Genomic DNA, 25,000 nt, shown 5'->3' with positions numbered 1-25,000 from the left:
TAAATAGTACAGTTTTGTACATTTTAAATCTAGGAGGATTTGGTATACATATAAAGATTTGGGTTAATTATTGCCACAGAGAATGATTGGTGATGGTGATAAAATCTAATGTTTCTGTGAGTTTTATAACTCAATGTTGGGAATTAAGAGTGAGGGTAGTTAAACCAAACCTAAATGCCTTGACACTCAACAGCAATCGGTCATTTGCACAGATGCATACTTACTTACCTCATGCTGTAGTTTCCGCCTACTCCAGCGGTAACAATGCACTGTGGCTTGTTTCCACTTGCTTTTGTCTTGTGTTAGCTTTACCTTACAGAAAAGCTAGCTCTTTGTTATTTAGAACCATTGCACCCTATGATCATGAGCTTGCATTTTGGCTAAGATTTTGTAGCATTATTTGCATGGTGTTTTTTGTTGAGCAAGAGTTTGGTGTTACTTAGCTTTCTGTGAGAAATTTACTTTTACTAAATATTAATAGAATGCCAGTTGGTGTTTCTTCTTTCATTTTAGTTTAGGTGTTATATTTTAGTTATATTTTAGTAACTAAGCTAAGTAATAAATTTACCTTACAACACAGCATAGTTTAGTTACAGAGCTATTGTTTCAGAGTTCAACTGTTTCTGTACAGTCAAGTTTAGTGTTAGTTTTTAGTGACTACAAAAGGATAAACAATATTTATATTTCCAGCTCTACTCTTTAATGTCTTTGGGGCAAGCATATTGATGCTGTTTATTCTTGAATAATATGAGCTATTTTTTTTTCTACCGGCATTTTCACTTTTTAGGTTTTTCATGGAAAAAGCTACTTTTTTCCAAAGTTTTTTGACAGGATTTCATAAAGTAGATAAATATGCAAAAGTCCTTGAAAAAACATAGCCAACTGTACATTACTTTCAGTAGTATCTTGCATTGAACTCAATCCTACTGAAAGCTATCACTCTAATTTTAAATAAAAAAAATATTCAACTTGCAACCAGTTGTCCACATTTTTCTTAGGCACTGATAGAAAGACTGTTGTAGGATGAATTGGAATTGTTTAGAAATTTGTTTTTTTTTTGGTGATGTAGATGCTGATGTATTTTTTGTGCTATAGTAATGGTTATTTTAGAATAAAAATAGTCTTTTTAAATTACTGTAATGTTATTACTAATAGATTTTGTCAAGACATTTCCATTACATTCCTATATTTTGTCAGTTACGAATTAATATCCTCCTATATATACATATAACCATTTTATTATTTTTTTCCGATCTATGTTAAGCCATATTAGGTTGTATTCACTTAAAACTTTTCTAAATGTTCATACATATTAGACTTTATTTTTATTTTTGAAAGAGGAAACTTGACTGTAGTGCTTCCTGTATGCAGAAAACAAACTTTGTCTTCTATTACAGTACTTGCAAGGTTGTTCTTTACCCAAGGTAGATTGATATCAAAACATGGTTCAGAAGGTCTCATAGTGCAGTTTTTTCATACTAAATAATAAATAATATACATAAACATATGTTTAGGTGCTGTTTTATTTTGTGTAGTTCACTGTAAGTATTTATCTGATGTACATTAATCTGGTACCGTATATTGTGATTACCTTTACATGACTAATATACTGTACCTTCAATGCAACAGATTTATTGAAGTTTTTGTAATTAATTGTAAAAATATTGAAAAATTCAGTGATTAGACATACATAATAATGTACCTAGATGACGATGTTTGTGCATAAATTAAACTTCAATATTTTATCTAAGGGAAATTTATTCAGTATTTTCAGGCTATATTCAAGTAGAATAAAAAGGCTCCAAACCATCTCGGCTAATGTTTATCCCAGTTTTTCTTAGCAAAATTCTTTTATCATTTCTCATCAGAATTTGATAATTTGTTGAGGTCACTTAATAATGTTTATTTAAGTTAATCGTAAAAATTAAACTGTTAGTGAACAAATCACACAAGCATTCTGTTTTGTGCATGAACTCTGTTACAATGGCTCTTAAACTTATTTAGTTTAAACATAGTTGGTCCATGTGGGGTGTAGCTTCTAAGGACACATTATGGGTATTAAATGGCATGAATGCACGGCTTCCTTCAGGGAAGGCACTAGAGACGACGGGACCCATTCATCATCTGGTAACTGGTCTGCTTCCAGCAGTACGCGTACATCTGTGGAATCGGATCACCAACGGCCAGTTGCATCACCCACTTCATCGCTGGAGCAGGACTCCATCATTTCAGAGTAAGTCATTTAGCATTAGGTATATGTTGAAACTGAATTTTATTATAGGTTCATATATTTTGGCTGCTAACTAGAATTGAAACATTTACAAAACTGTATTTTCAAAAAGTATAGCACAATTAACTCTTGGTGCTAATATTTATTTAATATCTGAAACCATAGTGAATTACTGCATTAGAATTTTAAATAAGTGAGTTTCTATTGTCTTTAGTCATACCCAAGCAAAATCATAAGGAGTCAACTATTTTGGTGTCAGGTATACAATTAACATTGTTTTTGAGGCATTAGATGGCTATATAGATAAAAAAATATAAAGTTAATGCTCAGAGTTTTCTTAAATATCTTCAAGTTCGTACAGTCTTTTGACAAACACTCAGTAATTTCTTTAGAATTAGACTAATAAATTAGGTCTTTTTTTATCATTTACCACTTACAAGTTGTATGTAGTACTCATTGTTCTTTGGACTTCTCTATTATCCTATTCTCTTTTCTCAGTTCTGTACTGTGGTGCATCAATTGGTCATTTCTAAAATGAAAATCAGCTTTGTTTAGTATAAAATCTAGTTTTGGTACGAAAAAGGTGCCCCTGAATAAATCTTGAACAATTCTGAGGGTACAGTGTGTGATTCAAGAGCAAATTTATGAACTAGTTGGTACTAATTTCAGTACTTTGTCTGTTTCATTGAGATATATTTGTTAGTTGAAAGTGTTGGATTTTTTAAATGTAGAAACCAGCACGACTGTGCATCAAGTTTTCTTTAATTGCTAATTTTGTTACTATCAGATTCTAGTTGACTCTTCTTTTTACTTGATCGTGATTTTCTTTACCATTGTTGTTTAAATAGACTTTAGCTCTCATACATATATTTTACTCATGCTTGGTTTTCAGGGATACTTTAGAATTTTTTAATCAACTCCCAATCAGAACAAACTTAACTGCCCTTTGATAAACATTTCTTGAAAATATTTGGTTTTGTGTAGAAAGGCCAATGACTTAACTTTGTTGAATGATGAGGTTAGAAGTGGATGACCATGTACATTAAAGAGAAAAATAAGAATATCACCTTTTGAGGATGAGAGATGCCCTGATTTGGGGTAAAGACTACATCTCAAGTTTCCATACCATCATGGATATTGAAATGGATTTGTATAAAGGGCTTGATTGTTTCTCATGTTTTGTGATTTAGGAAAGTTTTTAAGGCTAAGGAAATCAGCTATTGTGTGTAGGATAGATCAGGATTTAAGGCCAAGCTACTTGCCTGGGAAGCTCTGAGAGTGAGTAGGGTAATGGTCTATTTAGTATTTTATGGTGAGATGAGATTGCAGCACTGCTGGGTGTCATCAAAGGGTTGAGATAATAATAAGAGTTATGGAGAAATCATGGTGATAAAAGGAATTAGAGGAGGAGAAAGAATGTCTCATGACTTATCAGATATTTAACTTAACCAGAAAATGATGACTCAATCTTAATTAGTCAGAGCCTGAACTTCATAAGGTTTTAAATTTGGTGAGAGTAGAGTCCTGCAGATAGAAGAATGTATGCAATTAGACATTCTTGTGAGCCACAGGTTTCACAGACAAAGTTATGACACGAAAATATGAGAATAAAACATTGGCAATGAAGTTTTACAGAACTGGAGGCAAGGATAACAGTTTTTAAGAGGGAATGGCCCTAATTTATGGGTATGTGTTAAAATATCATGTTGCCTTTTAATTCAGAGATAAGATATATTATCCATGTCTTCAGCAATTAATGACAGTGAATATAATTCTGACCCATGTCCTTTCATGGCCAGACATTTAACTGGAGGACATTTGCCCGACGGACATTTAGCCTGACGGACATTTGGCCAGAAATTTGCTAGTGTGAATAGTATAACAAGCAATACTTCAGGTATTTTAATTAACAGTTTATTGCAAAAAAATTGTACCATAAAAAAAAGGATTTAAAGATTGTGCGCAATTGCTGGCAGAAAATCTATTTTTTGATACTCTTCATATTTCTCAATGATAGACAAAGTTGATTCCATTTGAGCATGACTGGTTCAAAGTGTTTGAGCTGAAAATGGCAGTTATCCAATTCAACAATTGAGATGGCAAACTCAAAGTAAATGCAGATTGTTTTCGAACTGTTAAGTTTACTGTTAATAATTAACTGAACAATAGTGGGTGTGACATACATGTAGGTATGTACGTCTACTACATTTTGGGCCAAATGTTTTTGGGTCAGTTGTCCGTTCAGCTAAATGTCCAGGAGCCTGTCTCTTATAAGAGCTCCAACATCTAAGCATATGTGTGCAAGGTTACAACCAGGCAATCAGTAAGAGGAAAGGAAACAAATGGGGTTACCTAGTAACATTAGGCCCACTGAGTCATTGATTGGGCATGCTGAAAACAAGAAAAGGATAAAGAGGGCAAGCAGCTAGCTACTGCACAAAAAAGTTAAATGTAAATACCAAATCATCCCATATTTTGATGAACTTGGCCATATCAGTAGAACCACACAAAAGAAGGAGAGCAGAAACACTTCAGTAAAAAATAAAAATATAACATGAAATGATAGCTTGAAGGAGAAACAGCATATTATAGAAGATTGAGACAAAGTATAGAGTGCAGTAGGTAGTTTGATAAAACATGGGAAAGGTCTCTCCCCTACTCCTGTAGGAAGACTATAAGTATGTACGTACTGTCCACTTCAGACCAAAGTGTTAGGCTAAGTAAGGCGTTTTGGAATTTTCTTGCATTGCAAGGTTTATTTTGTTGGAATCTGTATCATTTTCTTACTGATGGCAGGTTAGTACATTGTTCCTTTATTACACCTTCCTTTTTTTAATTGTTAAGTATTTTACATTAGATTTAGAAAATCCGTGAATGTGAATTTAGAGTGAATAATCATTGATGGAGAGTGGAAGTTGGAAGGGTATTGCAGTTTTTTAGTCTTTATGAGAGGACATTTTAAAAAGAAAATTTCGCTTCGTTATGATAATTGAGACCAGTTTATGTTCTTTATACCTAAAGCATCATTAACATATTACAGGACTTAACTTTTAGGAAATTTAGTATAGTAATTGTATAGGTTAGATGAGAGTTGGATTTATTTTAAGGTAAAATGTTTTCTTAGTTGGGGTGATTTACTCAAGCATCACAGTAGTATATAATTTTCATGCATTATCTTTTAGCCCTTATTCTTGGCACTTACAGTACAGCATTCTGAAGGATTCTCTGTCATTATGATATAGGATTTCTTTGTGGAGACCTTTTTTACTGAATGCATATTTGATTGATGCATTTCTGTTTCAAGTTTTCTCAGTAGATACATTTTTTGTGTATGTTAAGTATACAGTGCTATCTGTATGTACTGTACTTTGAACATTGATTGCTATTTGCATTAGTACACCATTATAGACTCCCATAATTTAATTTATATTTGATTTTGTTGTGTTCTTTGTGTTTTAAGACTTGTTTAGTATTTATTTGCACAGATGATATTACACAACCATTTTAATATGTTACATTTATTATTATTTTTTGTCTCTCAAGGGGACCATGGAGTTGGTCTTTTAGGTTTGTTGGTCTTCTTCTTTTTGTTGTTGTAGACAAAAGTAGTTTGTCGGTTCCTAATTATTGGTGTTTTATTGCTTTGCAAAGAAATATCAGAAAGAAATTTTCTAACCCAAGCATGTTCAGTACATCAATTTTTAGAAGAGAATTAGTTTGTTTTCTAATGTTCTTTAATATTTGGTATGTCATATATTATTTGTAGGAAGTTTGATTCTTGATAAACTGTACTATTTATGAAATGTTGTGTTATAAATCTGTTGTAAGTATGGAGATCTTCACTTTGTGTCACCATGTGACATAGTTAAATAAGCAACTTTGAAACTTCTTGTATTCATAGTAAACAACAGTTTGGCTGTACTACTGCAGTAGGTTTGTGGTATTTTTTATATTTGTGGTTAAACTTTCACCATAGCATAGTATCACAACCTCTCAGTAAGATTGAGAATTGGTGTCTTGTCAGCATACCCCAGCAGAATAGGTTTGCATTATGCTTGATGTCTTTCCAACTTGAAGTCTTAGGAGTTATGAGGCAATAAGTGAACTTCTCTGGTTCGAAGGAATTTTGGATTCTGTCAGTCATACAGTAGGTGAGATATGAGTGATGTCTCAAATTAACAGAATTTTGTACTTATTAGCAATATTATGATTTATTTTTGCTTGGCTATCTTTTTAGATGTTATACATATTTAAATAAATCTCTTCAATTGAATGTTAAATGCAAAAGTACAGGTTAGTTTAGATTAGGAACCATGTTGCTGTTAGCTGTAACATAAAGAAATATCCAAGTTCAGCCTATAATATACTGTAGGGTCTTCATTACTTAGCAGAAAGTGAGACCCCCAAAGTGTCTTAATTTGAAGTGCTATTGTAGTTTCTCTTAAGTTCTACTGCATTGGACACTGGTATATAGAGAATGATAATTTGTATACAGTACTTAACTGTGATTAGCTATATGTTAATTTATATACATATCAGGTAAATTATTTGATAAAATTTAGAGTCACTGAGGTCTACAGCTTAGTTTTATATTGAACGATTCATTCCAACTTGATTAAGAAGTATTAATACTGGATTTATATATCTTCATGGGTAGCTTGAAAAGTAAATTTAAAGGAATTATTTTTTTTAGTTAAATTCAGTATTGTATAATAATCCAAATGATTTTGAACTCTTTGTTCTTTTGTCAGAGGAGAATGAATATAAAAAGCAAGAAAAAGGGGTAGGGGTACATTGCTTTAAAGAATTTCTGAGTCAGAAACTTTGGATAGCAGGCATAAGGATTAGCAAGAAGTCAGGTGGGAAATGTTGATGGTCAGGTAGGATAAGTAGATCTCATGGCTATTGCATGAGAAGTCTTATTTTGAAGACTGCAACATAGGTCTCTCATACATTTCATTTCTTGATAGTTGTGGGAGTGTTAGGTGAATAGTAGAAGGCTTCATGAACTTGCGTAAGTTACAGTGGCACCCCACATTTTAAATATGGTTTATGTAGCTGTTGAGGTATGTGATTCCACCCAGAAGGCAAATGGGTAGCTCTTGACAAATATCAGTCTTCATAGATTTTCCTAGGAGTCATTGTCATGAATTTGGAGAGCAGCTATTTGGTTGTGCTGAGGTGACCTAGCATCCTTATTCAGGTATGGCTTGCTTGCCACATTGGTAGATGAGGTAAATTAAACCTACTGTTATCCCCAGGTTTTTTTTTATTTCAGTATTTTGAATTTTTCAGATTATTTATTGACATTGCAGCATTTTTATAAGATCCCAGTAAAGGATTACCCAATAATTTGGAATAGGAGATCACATTTTCAGAAATGTGGTTTTTCTCGCAGGCAGGTTTAACATTAAGAGTCAAAAGGACTGAAGCTTTTGTGAATCTTTCCAAATTCTGCAGGATCATGATTCTTGGTGCCGATCGTAAGTCCTGGCTACTGTGCCTTTGACAAGATTTTTGAAAAAAATAACAAATTAATTGAACAAAATATTCAGTAACTGTCGGTGTAACATTTTTCTGATAAACTAAACAGAGTGAAATCCAGGATCCTATCACTGGTATCAGTTTGATCTTATTTTGACCTTTAGAAGAGGTTTAAACATAGCCATCAAACGTGTACACATCAGTGTTCTTACTGCAAGGTAAAATTTGCATTAAAGAAAACACATAGAATAAAATCAAGTGCTTACAATATTGCTGATTTGAGGAATAAAATTACCAATCAAGAATATGCAAACAATGTGTCAGGTTGTACCCCTGAATAAAAATGCACAACTGGCATAAACAGTTAGACTTGCCCCTTTCAGCTGCACAGAATAACCAGTTTGTTGGCAGAAAAAAATACCGGGTTTTAAGATTTTTTTGGCAGAGAAAAAGGCTTTCTGGCTTCAAGATGATGTATTCAGAACTCCTTTGGTGATAAATAAGAAAAACCCCATAATTCAGCATAAGTAAAGGGTTAATCAAGTGATTTTATAATGCACTTTGTATTTTCTATGACAAGCAATGTACAGTGAGAAACTTTTTCGTAGTTTGATTATTCATGACAAAGACAATGCCAGTGGATCTCAAAATTCAACATAGACATTATTGAATGTACAAATTTTTAAATTGATCATGGTGAGGTGCAAGACTTAACACAATTTGAAATGTTAGCTGAATTAGTTATCCAATTTAAATGAACTTAGACAAAAAGCAAGGAATTAATTAGTAATAAATTATCTGAAAGTGTTGGAATAGTATCTAATGAAGCATGTTTTAGAGGTGGCATCACTTTTGAAATTTTATGACGTGATTAAACTCTCTTGGACAGAGGAAGCTGCACTTCATACTTTTGCAATAGAAATTTTCACCAGCATATATTACTGCTGTTTTTCTCAGTACTGTTCTATTGTTACACACCCTTAACTGTTCTGAAGATGTGGTTGCTTTGACAGTTTGATATTTCATCTACTGATTTATTCATCTGACTGGCCTTCTTTATTTGCATGTATGTGAAAACCATACCTTAACATAATATATAACTTTTAGCCTTTAAACTTGAAGCTGTGCAGTAGAAGTCTGATTGTTGCACATCCTCGTGACTGAGGCTGTGCTGAGTACGTAGTAAAAAATAATGAATAATTGGATTCCCTTCCCTACCCCTACATTTTCAGTTGTTTGGTTGGTCATGCATAAGCAATTTTAATCCGTAAATATGACTGCTTTTATCATGATATTATCACCAAAATATTTTTTTTGTACTAAAATACAGTGGGTAAACATAAAATCATACAAAGTAATTGCTTCCTAGAACATTCCAAAAGAGAATATTACTTTATTTAAACAACTTGTTTTACATGTACTTAGTGAACATGTACTTGCTGAACAAGTATAGTATATATAATATATATATATATGTATATATATATATTTATAATATATAATATAGTATATATGTGCATATATATATATATAATATACATTTTCCTGTTGAGGAATACATCTGAACATGCAATCCCACAGCTCATCCATCTCTTGCAATATCCCAAACTAGATGAAAATTGTGCTATTTACTTTTATTCTGCTATTTGCAGTGTACAAAAGTAGTTTGTATTCTGAGCCTACAGCAGAGAGGTAGCCAGAGTAGTAGAGGATCCTGTTGTAGGTGCCTGGTGCTTTCAACATTGCTCTCAAGCTCATCAACCTCCATAGGTTATTAACAAGCTTAAACTTTGGGACATTCAGCCGTAGGAGGCAAAAGACTCACCACTGATACAAGGAGACAGGGATGGTGTGACAGATGAGAAGGCGGAGGATTTTGTTTTTGTTACATTTCCTAAACTGATCATCAGTAGTGTCTTTTTTAATGGATGATCTACTCGTAGGCTCAAAGGCCATGCTCGTGACATTATACTGCATGACATGTTAATTCTGAAAATGATAACATCCTGCAAAAGTTGTGTCATATCCATCTGATTCAATCTTCCATGTCTATTTTCAATTGCTTTTCCACTTCACTTCTTTTTCATATTCATCATTCCATTTTTGCATATAGCTCTTAAGAGTTGGTCAAACTCAAGAGGATTTTCCACTGATGCATCATCGTTTTGTACTCACTTCACATCATCCTGCTCTGTCAGCTTGTTTTTAGGATATTAGTAACTGCACCCTTAATAGTCTGCAGGATGTCCCTATAATTACTCCTGGTCATCATCGTCCTTCAGCACAAGGCCACAATTTTTTTTGTACATTTGAATTTATGTACCATTCCAGGCCATGGCTGTTATTTCCATTACATCTTTGATGGTGAAATCACAATGAAAATCTGGCACAGAGGTGGAGAGTATGTAATAACATTTGTGCAAAGCACAATAACTTTCTTTAGTTTGTTAATGGCCCGTGGTCCAGGTATTAGATAAAACAAGGCATCATTGGTCTGCAGTTGAATTATAAAAAAGATATCTAGCAAGTTCAGTTGCTGGAGTATGGGCATGGCTGTTGTCTGTTAAGATTAGGGACCATAGAATCATCAGAAAACCATTGGGGAGAGGTTCTTGCAGTCCTCCCAAGATTTAACTTGAGTAACACACTATCTTGGGAAAGGCAAATATTGGATATTTTTTGAAGCACTGGGGCTCTTAAATTTTCTGTCAATAAAGTTTTCGAATATTTGAACTCCCAGGTTAATGTAGTGAAGAGATGGGCCATTTTTATCAGGAGAGACCTGAAAGAACTTTGCCAAGATCATGGGAAAAGGGGCAAAAGTCTGCTAAGGGTTTCAATATATCTACAAATTTATAACTCTTGAAACCCTTTAGCAGACTTTTCTCCCATTTTCCCTGACCATGGCAAAGTTCTTTCAAGTCTGTCCCAATAAAAATGACCCATCTCTTCATTACATTAACTCTGGCTCAGATTCAAGTCACCCTCATGTATGAGCTGTGTGAAGGTATCATTTTGTAATTTCATAATAGACCTTAGGTACCTCAGCTACCATCTGAGAGGGCACAAAGCTCTGGGATCTTCATGTCTTAATAAATCATCTTGGGCCTTCTCTATGGGGAGTCTGGCTGATACAGGCTTCCCCCTGGGAGACTGAGTAGTCCACTACTTGAGCAGAATGTCACTTGGTCTAGCTTGTCTAACTTGGGTTTCTTCATGGAAGAGTTTTTGAAGAAATCAATGAGCCATGAATGCAAAGTTTTTCTCTGAGGTCCATGATATCATGAAGCATAGAATAACTGACCCTGTACTCCTCCATTAAAACTGTCATTGTTGAAGGGCTTAATGGAAGGGGTTAAGCCTCCTTCCTATGATGTTGTTTACCCGAGAGCCAAACAATGTGAGATTTTTTTCAAATATTCAGAGAATGCTGGGAATGGTACTATCATAAAATTGGGTAAATAATAAAATTTTATAAATTGATTGTTGAATAATATGTATGGTAAGGTTGGTACTGTAGTTATAATTGAACTGTATCTTTTGAGTAGGAAGCAGACATGGATGTTGATGCTCTGTGAAATAAGTAACTCACACTAATTCTAGAAGCACATGCTTCAAAGGCAGCAGTTGAAATTCCATGTTAAAATAAAGCCCATGAAGATGGCCAAACAGAATGCATAAACAATGGTGTAAGAAGGAAAAAGCATACCCATCATTCTAGAACCTGGAGTAACAATGCTGAACTTGTGATATAACTAAGGATATGAAACATAGCGTTAACTCCATCTTCTGTAAGGATATAAGAAGCCATGATTAGTGGTATGTGATTCTCTGATAACATTAGATAACATCAATGCTGTAAGAAAGAAAATTAAATCCAAGGTAACATCAGATGTTGCCACTGACTCAGATGTGCAAAATACAATAACCTACGAAAAGGAAAACATATACGTATATGTAGTAGAAGTACAGGGTGAGGTCGATTTGCTGAGGAATACAGTCTTAGTTCGGCTCAGGCTCAAATCTTGCAAACCATTGATTACATCACTTCTTAATCCATTCCATATCTGTAATAAGGGTAGCAGTAATTTTGTCCCAATATCAGAACTATTCTGTTATTTACCCCAAATAAAGAAATCTCCTTAACTTGTTGGCTGCTGAGGAAATCAAAATACATGTACTATTGGATTTTGGTGTTTCATTTGATCTTATGATACTCGCCAACATAAGATTAGTGTCTTTGAGGATGAGTGTTAATGTATTTAATGTTTAGGAAATGATATTTGCAAACTGCAATGATGCAAAGTATCATTGTTATTTCTTCTGGATGACCAGTCACACATAAGAAATGTTTTTAAGTGCTGCCGATGACATTTTCTTCCAAAGTTTTTGTGATGAAGTATTTCATATTTTGATTAAATAATTTAAATCTTTTTACAATGTTGGTCAACCAGTTGGAAGATTCAACAGATTTCATGAGAAAATTGAAATATTCAAAGTTTTAACCTTGAAAGATGTTAAAATGAATCCTTTTATTATTACAATGTTAACATTTGCATTATTTACACTTTTCTTCATTGTCTTTAAGAAGAGGTCTATTAACCTATTCTCTCTTTTTTCAGGTCTTTACAGATTAGATCATCATCTCCCTCTAGTAATCAACGCACAAACTCAAGAACAACTGATGATTTTCCTTCAACCTCTTCACATGCAAGTGATGGCACATTAACACCAACACAGGATATTCAGGATATTCCATTTTTAGATGATGATACCAGTTCTGCTTATTCTTGTGATACTGAAGGATATTACACTTCATTCCATATAGACAGTGGTTTACGTTCCGTAAGTTACGAGGGAAATAAGCTTGCAAGTGAAAGTGATTACGAAACATTTGGTAAGGGTAGTACAGGTACAACCAATAGCTCAGCAAGTTTAGGAACAGTTGTCATGAGGAATCCAGAGAAGAAAACACCACCAAAGCCACCTCAAAGGGTGAGCTCTTTAGAAAGGAAACGTGAAAATCGTGAAAGTGTCATAACTGTGATCCATGTTAATGGATCGACTTCATCACGTGAAGACGTTGTTGGTGAGGTACCCGACAAAGGTGGTAGTCAAGATGGGGATAGCAGAAGTTCTCGTGATGGTGATAGTGGAAGGGAAACTTCCAGTTCCCCAACCGAACCTACTAGTCCACGCCAACCTAGTCTACCATCTCCAGAACATGAGTATTCTGAATCTGACTTTGAAGTTGAAAGACAAGAAATTTTGCGGGTTAAAACTTCTATAAACTCAAGCCGAATACCCTCAATGTGCGTTATAACACCGCCTCAAAGTGATGATGAAAGTGTTAGGTCAGGTAATGTTTCTCTGTCAAGGGACAGTTTAGGTCCACAGGTTGAAAATCAGGGCCAACAAGTGCCCCTTCAGGGAACAGCCAGTTCCATTGCTAGTCAGGGAAGCACATCAAGTGTTGCTACTAAGATTTATGCTTTTCAGAATAGTGGTGCAAAAAGTGGAGGTGCTAGTGGAAGTAGTAAGGCAACTGTGGAATCTGTTGTTAGTGAGAAGAAAGATTTGGCATCAAAAATGGCAGCAGCACCTCATAGTTACACCCCAACCCTCACAGTTATTCCAAGAGGCAAAGATGGCGATATAAATGCTCACTTAAAAGGTATTATGCACACTGCAGCTATAGCATCTCCTTCACGGGCAACTACTGAGCAACCTGTGCTAATTAAACCATCATTAGTGAGGCAGGCAGAGAAAGAAAAGAGGTTATCACAAGAAAGTGATAATAAACAAAAAATGGAGTTGCAAAAGCATCTCTCTAAGGATGAGGGGCAAGTCAAGCCTGAAGAGGATAAAGGTCAAGTTCAAAGCTCAGATCTGGTTTCTTACAAAGAGCTTCCACCTCCCACTAGTACAAGTCATCCATTTAGTGCTGTGCCTAGTAGTGTCAAACAAAATGTAGTTATTACACCAACTAACTCTTTGGAAAGAAGAAAAGCCAATATACACAAGTCTGGTGCTCGGGTAACACTTAATTCTGATGGAAAGGTTGTTTATTCCTCTGATAGTTTGCCTCGTCGAAAGGGCCATTCATCTTTTGAGCCCGGACCATACATTAAACAAGTTGTAACCACTTCACAGTCGCAAGTTACTTCTGGAGGTACTGATAGCTCTCAGACATTACCTGTGTCTCTTGTAAAACCATCAGTTTCAACAACAACAAGTAGTATACAGCAAACACCATTGCCACCTTTACCAACCATGACTAGCAGTAATACAGAAACTATTCAGCCTCACCCCATGGCACAAAGGCCTCAACAGCCTCTTCCACCATCTGCTTCTGCATTACATGCTTCCCCTCCAATGCATCACCATCCCATTCAATCAAAACCTTTGTCTGTTCCGTTGCCCCATTCACAACCAGTAGCCTCATCACTCTCATCACAGACAGCCACCACACAGCCTCTTCCTACTTCAGTACATCACATATCAAAACTTCCTGGTCAAATAGTTCAAAACCTTCCTTTACAGTCTCGTCCAGTCCAACCCTCACAACCCGTTAGTGGTTCTGTTTCTTCGGCACCTACTAGTGCCCCTTTGCACCATGTTGCACATCCTGTGTCACAGCCTTACCCTTTGTCTCAGATCAAAACTGTTTTAACCACGCAAACTCCTTCAGGTGGACTTCCTACTCAGCAAAAAGCCCCAAGTATGAGTGGAATACCAGCAAGTATTAACATGACTCCATCTTCAGTACCATTAACTAGTGTTAGCAGTCAGCAAATTAAACCACCTCAGCCATTGGTGCAGCAGAGACTTCAGCAAACAACACAACAGCCACAGTCGCCTGGCAGTCAGAAACAAGTTGCTTTTGTCGATAAAACAGATAGTAAAGAATCTGAGAAACCAAAATTACAGAGTGTTGCAGGAAGCTCAAATAGTATGTATGCTGTTACACAACAACAACTTCAGCAGCAGCAGCAGCAGCAGCGCAGCTTCAACAACAACAGCTTCAGCAACAACAGTTTCAGCAGCAGCAATTACAGCAGCAACAGCAACTGCAACAACAGCAGCAGCAACTTCAACAACACCAACTGCAGCAACAGCAGCAGCAGCAGCAGCTTCAACAACAACAGCTTCAGCAACAACAGTTTCAGCAGCAGCAATTACAGCAGCAACAGCAACTGCAACAACAGCAGCAGCAACTTCAACAACAGCAACTGCAGCAACAGCAGCAGCTGAAACAACAACATCAGCAACAGATACAGCAACAGCAACTCCAACTGCAGCAGTTGCAACAGCAACAGCAACAGTTATTACAGCAGCAGCAGCAACAAGAACAGCAGCAACCATCTCAACAACAACAACAACTTCTTCGTCAACAACAGCAAATTTACCAAGCTCGTCAGGAAGCTCAGAGGCAGCTTATGCAGCAACAGCAGCAAATATATCAGACCCATCAGGAAGCCCAGAGAGTTTTGCAGCAACAACATCAACAGCAACTGATGTTGCAGCAACAGCAGTTTTATCAAGCAAGACAAGATGCCCAACAGGTGCGACAGCAGCAGTCACCTCCTTTGTCTCAACAACAGCAGCAGCAGCAACAACAACAACAACAACAACAACAAAATATTACTGCAACTACGTCAGCTGGTGTCATTATGGCTTCCCAAGGTGCACCTATGTCTCCAAGAAGTCAGCGAGCTGGTGCATATGTACATGTCCAAGGACAAACAACTCAAACAGCATTGCCCCAGCAAACTGTTTCACTGAACCAGGCTGCAGCAAAGCTACTCACACGCCCACAAAGTGCACATGGTTATCCTCCGGGTGGCCAAACATCCCGTGCACCAACCCCTGTGCAAGGTCCTATAACCTCAAGTCCTAGACGTGGGGCTCAACCAAGTACTATGGCTCTCACACACCCAGACCTGCGCACTGACCCAGGTACACATCCTAATAATGCACTTCCACCAGCACCTTTAGAAGTCCAAGAGCTAAATTCTTCCACAGACCATGTCCTCTTGGCCTTGGCCCATGCTAGATTGGCTAAGCATCAGCCATTTCAGTCTTCCTTATCTCGTACCCCTTCAAAATCACCCAGACAGGATGCTCAAGCTAAATATTTACAGCAAAGGGAAAGTGGTCACAGTAATCTAAGTAGTCTAGACTCGACATATTTATTGCGTAGTAGTCCATTTCAGAGGAATAATAGCTATAAATTAGCAACAGCCCCACTTTCAGAGGCAACTAACAATCTTCACCTTAGATATGAAATGAACCCCAGTAAAAATGATAGTTTGGGACATCAATTACCTACGATAAACAATAGCACCATTCATGGTCCACGGATCAGTTCGGGGAGGCAGGAATGGAGTAAGCCTCTTTTGAAGTTCTCCCTCTCTCCTGTTGCCACTGGGAACATGGGTCAAGGCAAGAGCCAGGCTGTGAAGCGTCCTGTCAGTCCTCATAGCCCAGGTCAGGCTGTCAATCCCAATTTATATAGACGTAGATTTTATGGAGCTCAGGTTATGGTCAATCCAGCAGTAGTTAATGATTTGAAATCTCCTAGAGCTGTAAGTATGAGTAAAGAGAACAGTAATGATTCAGGTCTCAGCAGCATTATTGATAAAAATGAAAGCATCAGTAATGCTTCTAAACCTGTAGCTGAAATAGGCAACATGAAACCACGTATTGTTGGAATAGTTAAAAAGCCCCCTTCCCCTGTAACAGATACAGAAATCTGGTAGTTTTCCATGACACAGGTAGGCCATATTTTAAAATGACCTGTTTAGGGTTCCTAGTCATAGTGAAATTTCAAACAAGCAACTAGAGGTGCCATTTTATTGACAAACTATTATTGATGCTTTAAGTTTGCTATGTGTAGAGTAGAGGTACTTGATGTAACATAATTTGAGATGTAAGAAGTTGGTTGTTTGCATGATTTCAGTGTTTCTTTTAAAGTTAATCCAATTTGCAAGTTTCAGAGGAGCTCAGTGAGCAAGCATTATGCAATGAGAATATTCCAGATATTTTTACTAAGGACTGGAAAAACAGTTTAATATTTTCTATCTAAACTTTGGATAACTAAAACAACACTTTAAATTTTTTATTTGGAATATTTATTAGTTTATTAAGTAGGTTTAAGTACACTTAATAATTCCCTTTTGTCTGTTTTCTAAAGATCTTTTATTACCATGTCCCTTAGTTTCTGCATGGATAATTTATTCTGTAATTATACTAGCACCCAATTTTTTTAATAGTTTGCTCTTTGGTGTTATAAGAAATATTTGAATCTTTCATCCTCAGACTTTTGGTATGCAGTTAATTTTCCTTTGGTGGACACTCATTGATGGTCAAGAGGTTTATGACAGTTTGACTTTTATTTGACTTTTGTGCTTCTGTCATGTATAGTTCATTTTGGATGTACTAGACTTGTGTACAGTTTATTATGTTAATGATATAAAAAATGTGATATAGTACAATTTATTAAATAAGCAGTATCTTCAGTTAGATTCTGGTTACTAAATTCACTGTTTGCACTCAAGCTGATGTGACCAGGAGGAGTTTTACTCTGATTTCTGATAGCTGCTGTAAACACTTCACTAATTATTTTTTTTAAGTTAAGAGTTGCCAAATTTTCATTTACGCATTTCAAGTTCATTTATATTTGATGATGATCTTATGTTTGTTTGTTAAGTTCTGAATTTCATGTTACTCAGGCGTTTGAATGCTTGATTTATCATTAAAAGGATTGGTAGTATTTGCTTTACTTGAACTGTGTGATAATGAAAAGTTTGGAATTTTATTGTACAAACTATGTTTAAATTAAACCACTACAAAAGGTGGCTAAACAATCCAGTGACATTAACTGATTGATATTTGTAAAAAAAAAAAAATATAGTAACTATGAGAAACAATATAGCAGACTAGTTTGAAATTACTTTTGCTGAAATTTGTTAGTGCATTGGAGGATATTCTATTATGTGTAAACTTCAGGCAGGGTGGAAAGGATGACAGTTGGAGACTTGGTGGTGGAAGATTGAAGGTGTTGGGTGGAGGAAATTCTGGTATTCACTCCAGTCTTGGATTGCTCAGGTTGTTTTAGAATAGGGTGCTGGAAAATGGTGGATTTGTCACACTTTTAGACTAGGATGTTACATTCACATACACTGAATGTAGGGTTTCCTTCATTGAGGTAGACATGACTCATTGCCCAAGACACAATGTTTTATTTGTTAGCATTTCTTTGTTTTTGGTGCTGTACTGAATTAGACATTTGGTCAGTTAAGTTAGTGTTGACTGTAGCCAGTGTTTATCATTATTTTGATATATGTTTGACTTTTTAACAGTGTCATTTCGAACACTTTTGAAGTACAGGATTCCTTAGGATTTGTATGGTAGGTATCATATAAGTATCTTTGTTTAACTTTATGAAATGCTAGTGGTAATATTAGAAATTCATTTGGGAGTCAATAGTTGCCCACTTTAATGCTACGTATGTACACTTGTGTTAAACAAGCAATTTTGATAATGTTCAGTGGTTGTCGAGTGTCATTTATAAGTGAATCATACCAATATCTCACCCTTACTTGATATGTACCACAGGCTTGTTAAGTAGGCATAACAATGAAACCTGTGATGTATGTACATTTTTAGCAATGCAGTAACTTATCATTTTTAGGAAACAATAGTGAAGTAAGGAAGTGATTCAATAATAGTAAAAAAATCTCTTGGCTAGGTACTAAATAATAAGAATCAAATTTGAGAATAATTCACATTTTAAAGAAATACTTTGTTTCATGAAGACTTGACACAAAAATTGCTTTCTTCTATAAGTATCAGTTAAGTCTCATAAACTAAATAGATTGTCATTTGAACTTCATTTTTTCTCCTATTTCTTGCATGAAGGACCTTGGCAAGGTTTCTTTTCTGTTCACTGGTAAGGGTAAAAGTTGTGTAAAGAATTGATGAATAGAAATTCTTGTCACTTGTGCGAAAACAGTGATCTTAACAAGAGCTTTTATAATGCTAAAAAGAATATTTTATCTGAAATCATACCAAACATGCATGCATTGAATGGTTCTTTTATAACTTAATTTTCAACACCTCTTCCATCAGTAAATCTTTGCTGTCATCTTCTCTACAGCTATCTTCTAATACAATGCTTATTTCTAGTTTCCCTTTACTATTATGGAAAAATAATATCATTTGAAGTTAATGAAATGAAAGTTTACCCTGCAAAGAAATGGTAGTCCATTGCACCAACTATCATAATAAGTTATCATGACAACGAGAACTGGAGAAAAAATCTTCAATATCTTTTTGTTTTGGGCTTGATAATAATCGTAATTGTTTATATAATTATTAGTCTCATATATAGTATTTTATGATTAGTTAAAATAGATGGATTCACTTTACAAGAAAGTATAGTGGGAAATACTGTAGAATGGGTTTAACAGTCAGTGATAGTCATTAAGTTTGATCATTTACCAATTCACATTTTGCAGGAAAGACCTGAATAAGGAATGGTGTAGTATGTAAATGATTAGTTCATGGTTTGTGTAGATTTTTGTCTCATTTAAAGTCTTTTGATGAGCTGATATTAAGCAAGTTTATGCTCCAAGTTTTACATGCTAGCCACCTCAGTTTATATAACATTTTTTTTAGATATGTAAACAATTGTTTGTAATGCTGCCAAATTCATAAAATTCCAAATGGAAAGATTCTTTTATGGTACAGGTTGACCATCACTAATGTGACATCATTGGGACCTGCAGGGTGCCAGATTAGTTATTTGACCCAACAGTTAACCAACTCATCCTACCATTAAAATACATGCCCTGTAAAGCAGTACAAATTGGTTAGTGAGGAAAAATGAAACATTAAATGAAAATAAAGTTAACTTATAATGAAGCACAGGCAAAATAAATAGTATGGTTAATTCTGTTGGCTTACACAAGAAAGTTCATGACTGCCGCTTCCAAAGTGAAAAGCTGGAATTTGCAACTATAAACACAATCGTGTGCATAGGGTACGTACAAACACAAATTAATTTGCCGGCATTGGAGAACTTTGTACAGCTTATTTTGGTTATTGTAGCTACGGTCATAATTTTATTTTATTTTACACTACGTATACTCATTTATGTTTTTACTGTATTTTCTTATTTTTTAGTTTTACAACCCAAATGATAACTGCAATTCTGTGCGTACAATACGTATTAACGCACAAACTCATTCATTGGCATTGAAGAACTTGCTGCATCTTGTAGTTCGTGTTGTTATGCAGATAATTTTTGTAATTACGTATATTTTATGCTATTTTCATTTATATCTTTCCTACATTTTCTAAATTTTTTAGTTTTACAACCCAAAAGATAGACACAGTTGAGTGCATAGGTTAGTACGTACGAGTGCAAAGCTTATTCTCTAAGCATTGGAGAACTTGCTACAGGTTGTTTTGGTTTGTGTTGTTATGCGTATGATCTTTTTATTTATATTTTACCCTATTCTTATTTGTATTTTTACTTTATCATTTTCTATTTTTACAATCCAAAACATAAACATAATCATATATGTAGGGTACAGACAAATACACAAACTCATTCGCTGGCATTAAAGAACTTCCTACAGCGTGTTTTGTTTCATGTTGTGCTTATGATTTTCTTATTTATATTTTATGCTATTCTCATTTATATTTTTACTGCATTTTCTCATTTTTTTACAACCCAAAAGATGAATGGAATTGTGTGTGTAGGGTGCATACATATGCACACAAGTAGCGCCAACAAACAGTAGTGGCAGGTTGGTGCTGTGACCTGGGAAATTTGAAATTGTGCTATCCAGAATTAATGTGATTAGTGATGGAACCAGATTAAAGATTGCCAGATTAGTGATGGTCAACTTATTTAATTAATACTTTATTTTATATATAAAGACAAACCCTAATGATTATGCTTCATGTTACTGGAGAACATTGATCATTTAAAGTTGATGCAAACCAAAGTGGGACTACAACATTGAGTTTCCCTTGAAAAATGGACAGATCCCACTACCCTGTTTGTTACAACTTCTCATTTATCTGCTGTTCTTTTTATGAAGTTTATCTTTTATGAAGCACTTACCTCGACTCGAGTTGCAGAGCTGTGATAACATTTCCTTTTAATTTTATTGCATTTGGTCCTTGGTATGGATGTATGAAATTTTGGCCATATGGCTTGTTGCTGGAGCCAGGAGTCAATTCAGCACCCAGCAGTCTTCTTTAGGAAATAAATATCTCTGAAAACTGTCATTGTGGAGATTAAATCCCTTCTACTTCATTTTTGAAGGTCTTCACTTGTCAGTCACAACCATCAAATTAAGTCCATATATATTGATAACTTTTGCTTAAAGTAGTAACCTTGCTGCTACATGACAGTAAGCTCAGGACATTTGCTTAACATTGGTTTCCATATACAGTGTGTTGGTTTGCTCATGCTCCTCAAATGGTTCGTACAGATGACTGTGACCTCTCAAGCATCCTGGGGGATACTGTAGATAATTTTTATGATAGATTTCAGTTTGACTGAGTTTGCTTTAGGTGAACAAGGCCTGGCATCAGGGAGCTAACAAGGACCAAGTTCTTCCAGTTAAAGGCAGTTATCCAATTACATACTCGAAAGTTCATTCAGTCTATGCAGACTGTGTAGTATCAAAAGAGTATTTGGTGTATGCTTCCTGGACAGTTATAATGGTTTGCTAGTCAGAACTCTTAATTTTTTTTTTCCATAGGGGGGAGGCATTCATCCATCTTAATCTCTTTTAGAAAAACTTGATTGATACACCCATCTATGAAGTCCTTTTTTCCTCATGCAGTCTATGCACTGGTTTGGAATACCTAGTTGAAGAAATTTAATGGTTGAGCATGCAAGGGTATAGGGAGATTAAGCCATGATGTACACTTCCTGAACATTAAGGGGAACAAATTGTGAAAGTTTTTTTTATGTCAAGACAATTGCAGATGTCTTTGCACACCTCTCTCTTCTTTATGTAGAGAACCTTGTTGTTGTAAAGTTTTCAGGTCCTTCCATGCAAGAGGAACATGTGGCCATATTTTTTTTTTTTATTATCATTACCTTCCATGCACGGTGATGCAACTGCCTCTTTTATATAGCCTGTCTTTTTAACCATTTCTGTTAAAAGGCAGTCAGTGTTCTGTATCCAGTAGGTATGGTTATATGTTCCCATTCCTTAAGTCTAGAAGATATCTTCTGTTATCATAGACTGTTTGACCTGCACACGTACTGTTCACTTTACTGGTATGGATGATGCAGTTCATTTCCTTAATTTTCTGCTGTTATTTCCAGTACAAATAGATTGCATTTGGGCAAGTGATTAGCACAGCAAGTGATTAGCACCCCTACTTTTCCTGTCACAGTTGACTTTTTTGTTTCTGAAATAAGCTGGGTTATTTTAGCCATGTGTACCACTATTTCCAAAGATAATAAAGCTCTATGATAAAGTGCCTTAGAAGTTTCAGCTAGACTTTTCTATATTGGTTGGTTAACAATGGCATTGTTTTGAAGAGGACCTTACCCTCAGTTGGTGATTTAAACAGTAGAACACTCTATATGCTGCCTCTATTCCCTGCATTCCACCCTAGTTTCATAATGGAAAGAATTTCTTTTTTGTATATCACTTGTTGAATCTTATGCTTGAATTTTATTAATTTTGTACCCTCAAAGATGAAGCTTTCACCCTTAAACTTCATTTTCAATAGATGTATATTCCACTTTCGGGAACTTCCTAAAGGAATCTGTCATAATAGTAAATGGTTTTTATTAAGCCCATCAATTATGTAAGTGCTCATGTATTGGTCTTCGATGATCCGCAGACTCACACTTTTGTTTACAAACGAAGAGTAATCTTGTAACACTAGTGCCATGTGAACTTTTGATTATCCATCCACCAACCACTTTTAGAGTGTTCCTTAGCTTGCTTTCTTCAGTTACTAAATTGCCAATCTATTCAAGCTTTTTTTCACTGCAGTACTAGTACTACTTTTTGTTACCAATGTGAAGAAGTGTGAAAGAAAGTGCTAGATTATGAATACTTTAAATGTTAACAAGTTTTCTGTTTGGCAGATACTCATTCCTCTGTTTCTTGTATATTTCACTGGTAAGCTAGTGTGAAATAAAATTCAAAACTTGCTCACTGTTCATATTCAGCTATTTTTATATATGTACTCATACTTCACATTAACCTTTTTCCAGCCTGTAGTTCTGCCTTGAATTCTACAATTTTGTGTATGCATCTTTTGAAAATCTTAAATTTCCTTTTTCTGCTTTATAGAGCAATACAGGTCACATGTACCCATCTCAAGCCTTTGCTTCTCTATGAATGTGATGGCTCCCATGTTCCTATTTGCTCTTGTAATGTGTTTTGATTTTCAGTCTTGTCATGTCCATTTCACTTGTACAACTGTTAAACATTTCCACCACCATCTTCCTTGATTCTGCTGTTCATACTCAGTCATCCACATAAAACACCTCTCATGGTTAAGTACTTAATCATTTTAAGTGATTATGTATTGAGCAGAGGCAGGTGCTTCTTTGCATTACTACTGCATATATTTCTCTGTTTAATTTAGTATTCTTAATTAAAGACAGTACTATCCATGTTGCTCTCCTTATTTGCTGTGTGCTTATCTAGCATTAATACTTGTTATCTATCATATACCTTAGTTATTAGTCATCTAATTTAACCTTTGGTATAATGTACCTCCTAGCACTATCATTGAGTTTAGTTAGCCCTAGGCAGGTTGATTTTTTCTATCATATACCTTATGCTTTTCTGTTAAACCACTAATGTCCTGTTCTTTGTCAGTACTAATTCGTCCCTCACTCTTAAACTTTTCTAGGTAACCTGTAAATCATTCATTCATTCATTTAAACTTTTCTAATGTTAACTAGATTTGCCAAAATAGTTTTCAGATTGTATTCTTTCATTCTAGATGACATACTTCTGCCTGCAGAAATGTCACTTAGAATGAATGAAACTGCTTTAAAAAGTATGGTATCAAGTTTAGTTAAAAGTAGAAATTTTAAAAAGAAGTATAAATTACTGGCAGTGAACAGGATGTAAGCGATTCAGTGCATGTTATTGGTAATTTCAGTAAGTGTGCGTATGCCTTATAATTTTCTAAGGGCAATATGATAAATACATTGATGTTTGCCAAGTTTCAGGAAGTGCATCAAGGTTTTTCAGGTAGGGTCTGTCACACCTTTCCTCTTGACAGTCCCTGCTTTTGTTTGCATTGATAGTACCAGGTAAAATGTGTTTCCTCCTATCTCAGTTCACAGATGGTGTGTACTGTGTGAACTTGTGGGGTTGAGTATGGTACTTGAACCAGTCAGTAGTGCCAGTTGCCTTCCCTGCCTTGTTGGCATTGTAGTCATTGGCCCAAGGTCAATGGAATCCATGCCCTCTTCAATGGACTATCATTGTGTTCTGTGCTGGATTACCTGCTTACCTCGCCTGCTTCATTACTCGACAGCCTACTATTAGCTGCAACCTATCTTCATTCACTTTGCTTACAGTTCAGGATACTTGCCCACCTATTTTATATCTTTCCCACATCCACACCTACTAAGCATGGAGAGCATGCTTCCAGTAGGGGTACCCCTTCACCTACACACTCCTCTCCAGTGACTATTGATTGTCTAGTCAGACCTCAATAATGGTACAATGGAGTAAATGGGCCTTCAGGATGATCATGTGATAACTAAACAACCTTTGTTAAGTTTGAGAAGATGAAATGAATTGTAATTTTAAAATTTCGGCTTATGGCCAAGCACTGGAACCTATGAGGCCATTCAATGCTGAAGGGAAATTGAGGGTAAAGAAATAAATTTTTAAAGGTGTAACAGGAAGAAGACCTTGTAGTTGCACTTTAAAACAATTAATTAGGAGAGGGTGGAAAGTAAGATGGAAGAAAGTTAATATGAATGGAGGTACAACAAAATTAATGAAAGTGGTTGCAGCTAGGGGCCAAAGGAATGCTGCAAAGAACACTGAGTAATGCCTACGGTGCACCATGTGAGGTGCACTGATGGCACTATTCCTCTATGGGGGAGATGAGATGGGACAGGTAATGAGTGAGAGTCTGATTAGAGCCAAACCCCCCCCCCCCCCCTTTTTTTTTTTTTTTTTTACTCCATTGTTCCTCATTTGTTGAATATGTACTTACTTTGGTTGGCAGTCCTGAGGGGTATTAATCTAATATATAGAGGGT

At 35.5% G+C, this 25,000-nt stretch overlaps 1 protein-coding gene across 1 annotated transcript in view; it reads left to right on the top strand.

Annotated features, from left to right (window-relative positions):
- The window catches only part of LOC135211516 (uncharacterized), a 629,390-nt gene that overhangs the window by 561,437 nt on the left and 42,953 nt on the right, over window positions 1-25,000 (top strand). The window contains 3 exon segments of the mRNA XM_064244821.1: window positions 2,090-2,233; window positions 12,337-14,851; window positions 14,884-15,673. Coding sequence (XP_064100891.1) covers window positions 2,090-2,233; window positions 12,337-14,851; window positions 14,884-15,673 — 3,449 coding nt within the window.

Source organism: Macrobrachium nipponense, chromosome 4 (genome assembly GCF_015104395.2).
Source record: "Macrobrachium nipponense isolate FS-2020 chromosome 4, ASM1510439v2, whole genome shotgun sequence".
Taxonomy (NCBI): domain Eukaryota; kingdom Metazoa; phylum Arthropoda; class Malacostraca; order Decapoda; family Palaemonidae; genus Macrobrachium; species Macrobrachium nipponense.
The sequence above is the reverse complement of the archived record's forward strand: the minus strand, read 5'-3'. Positions and strand labels throughout refer to the sequence as shown.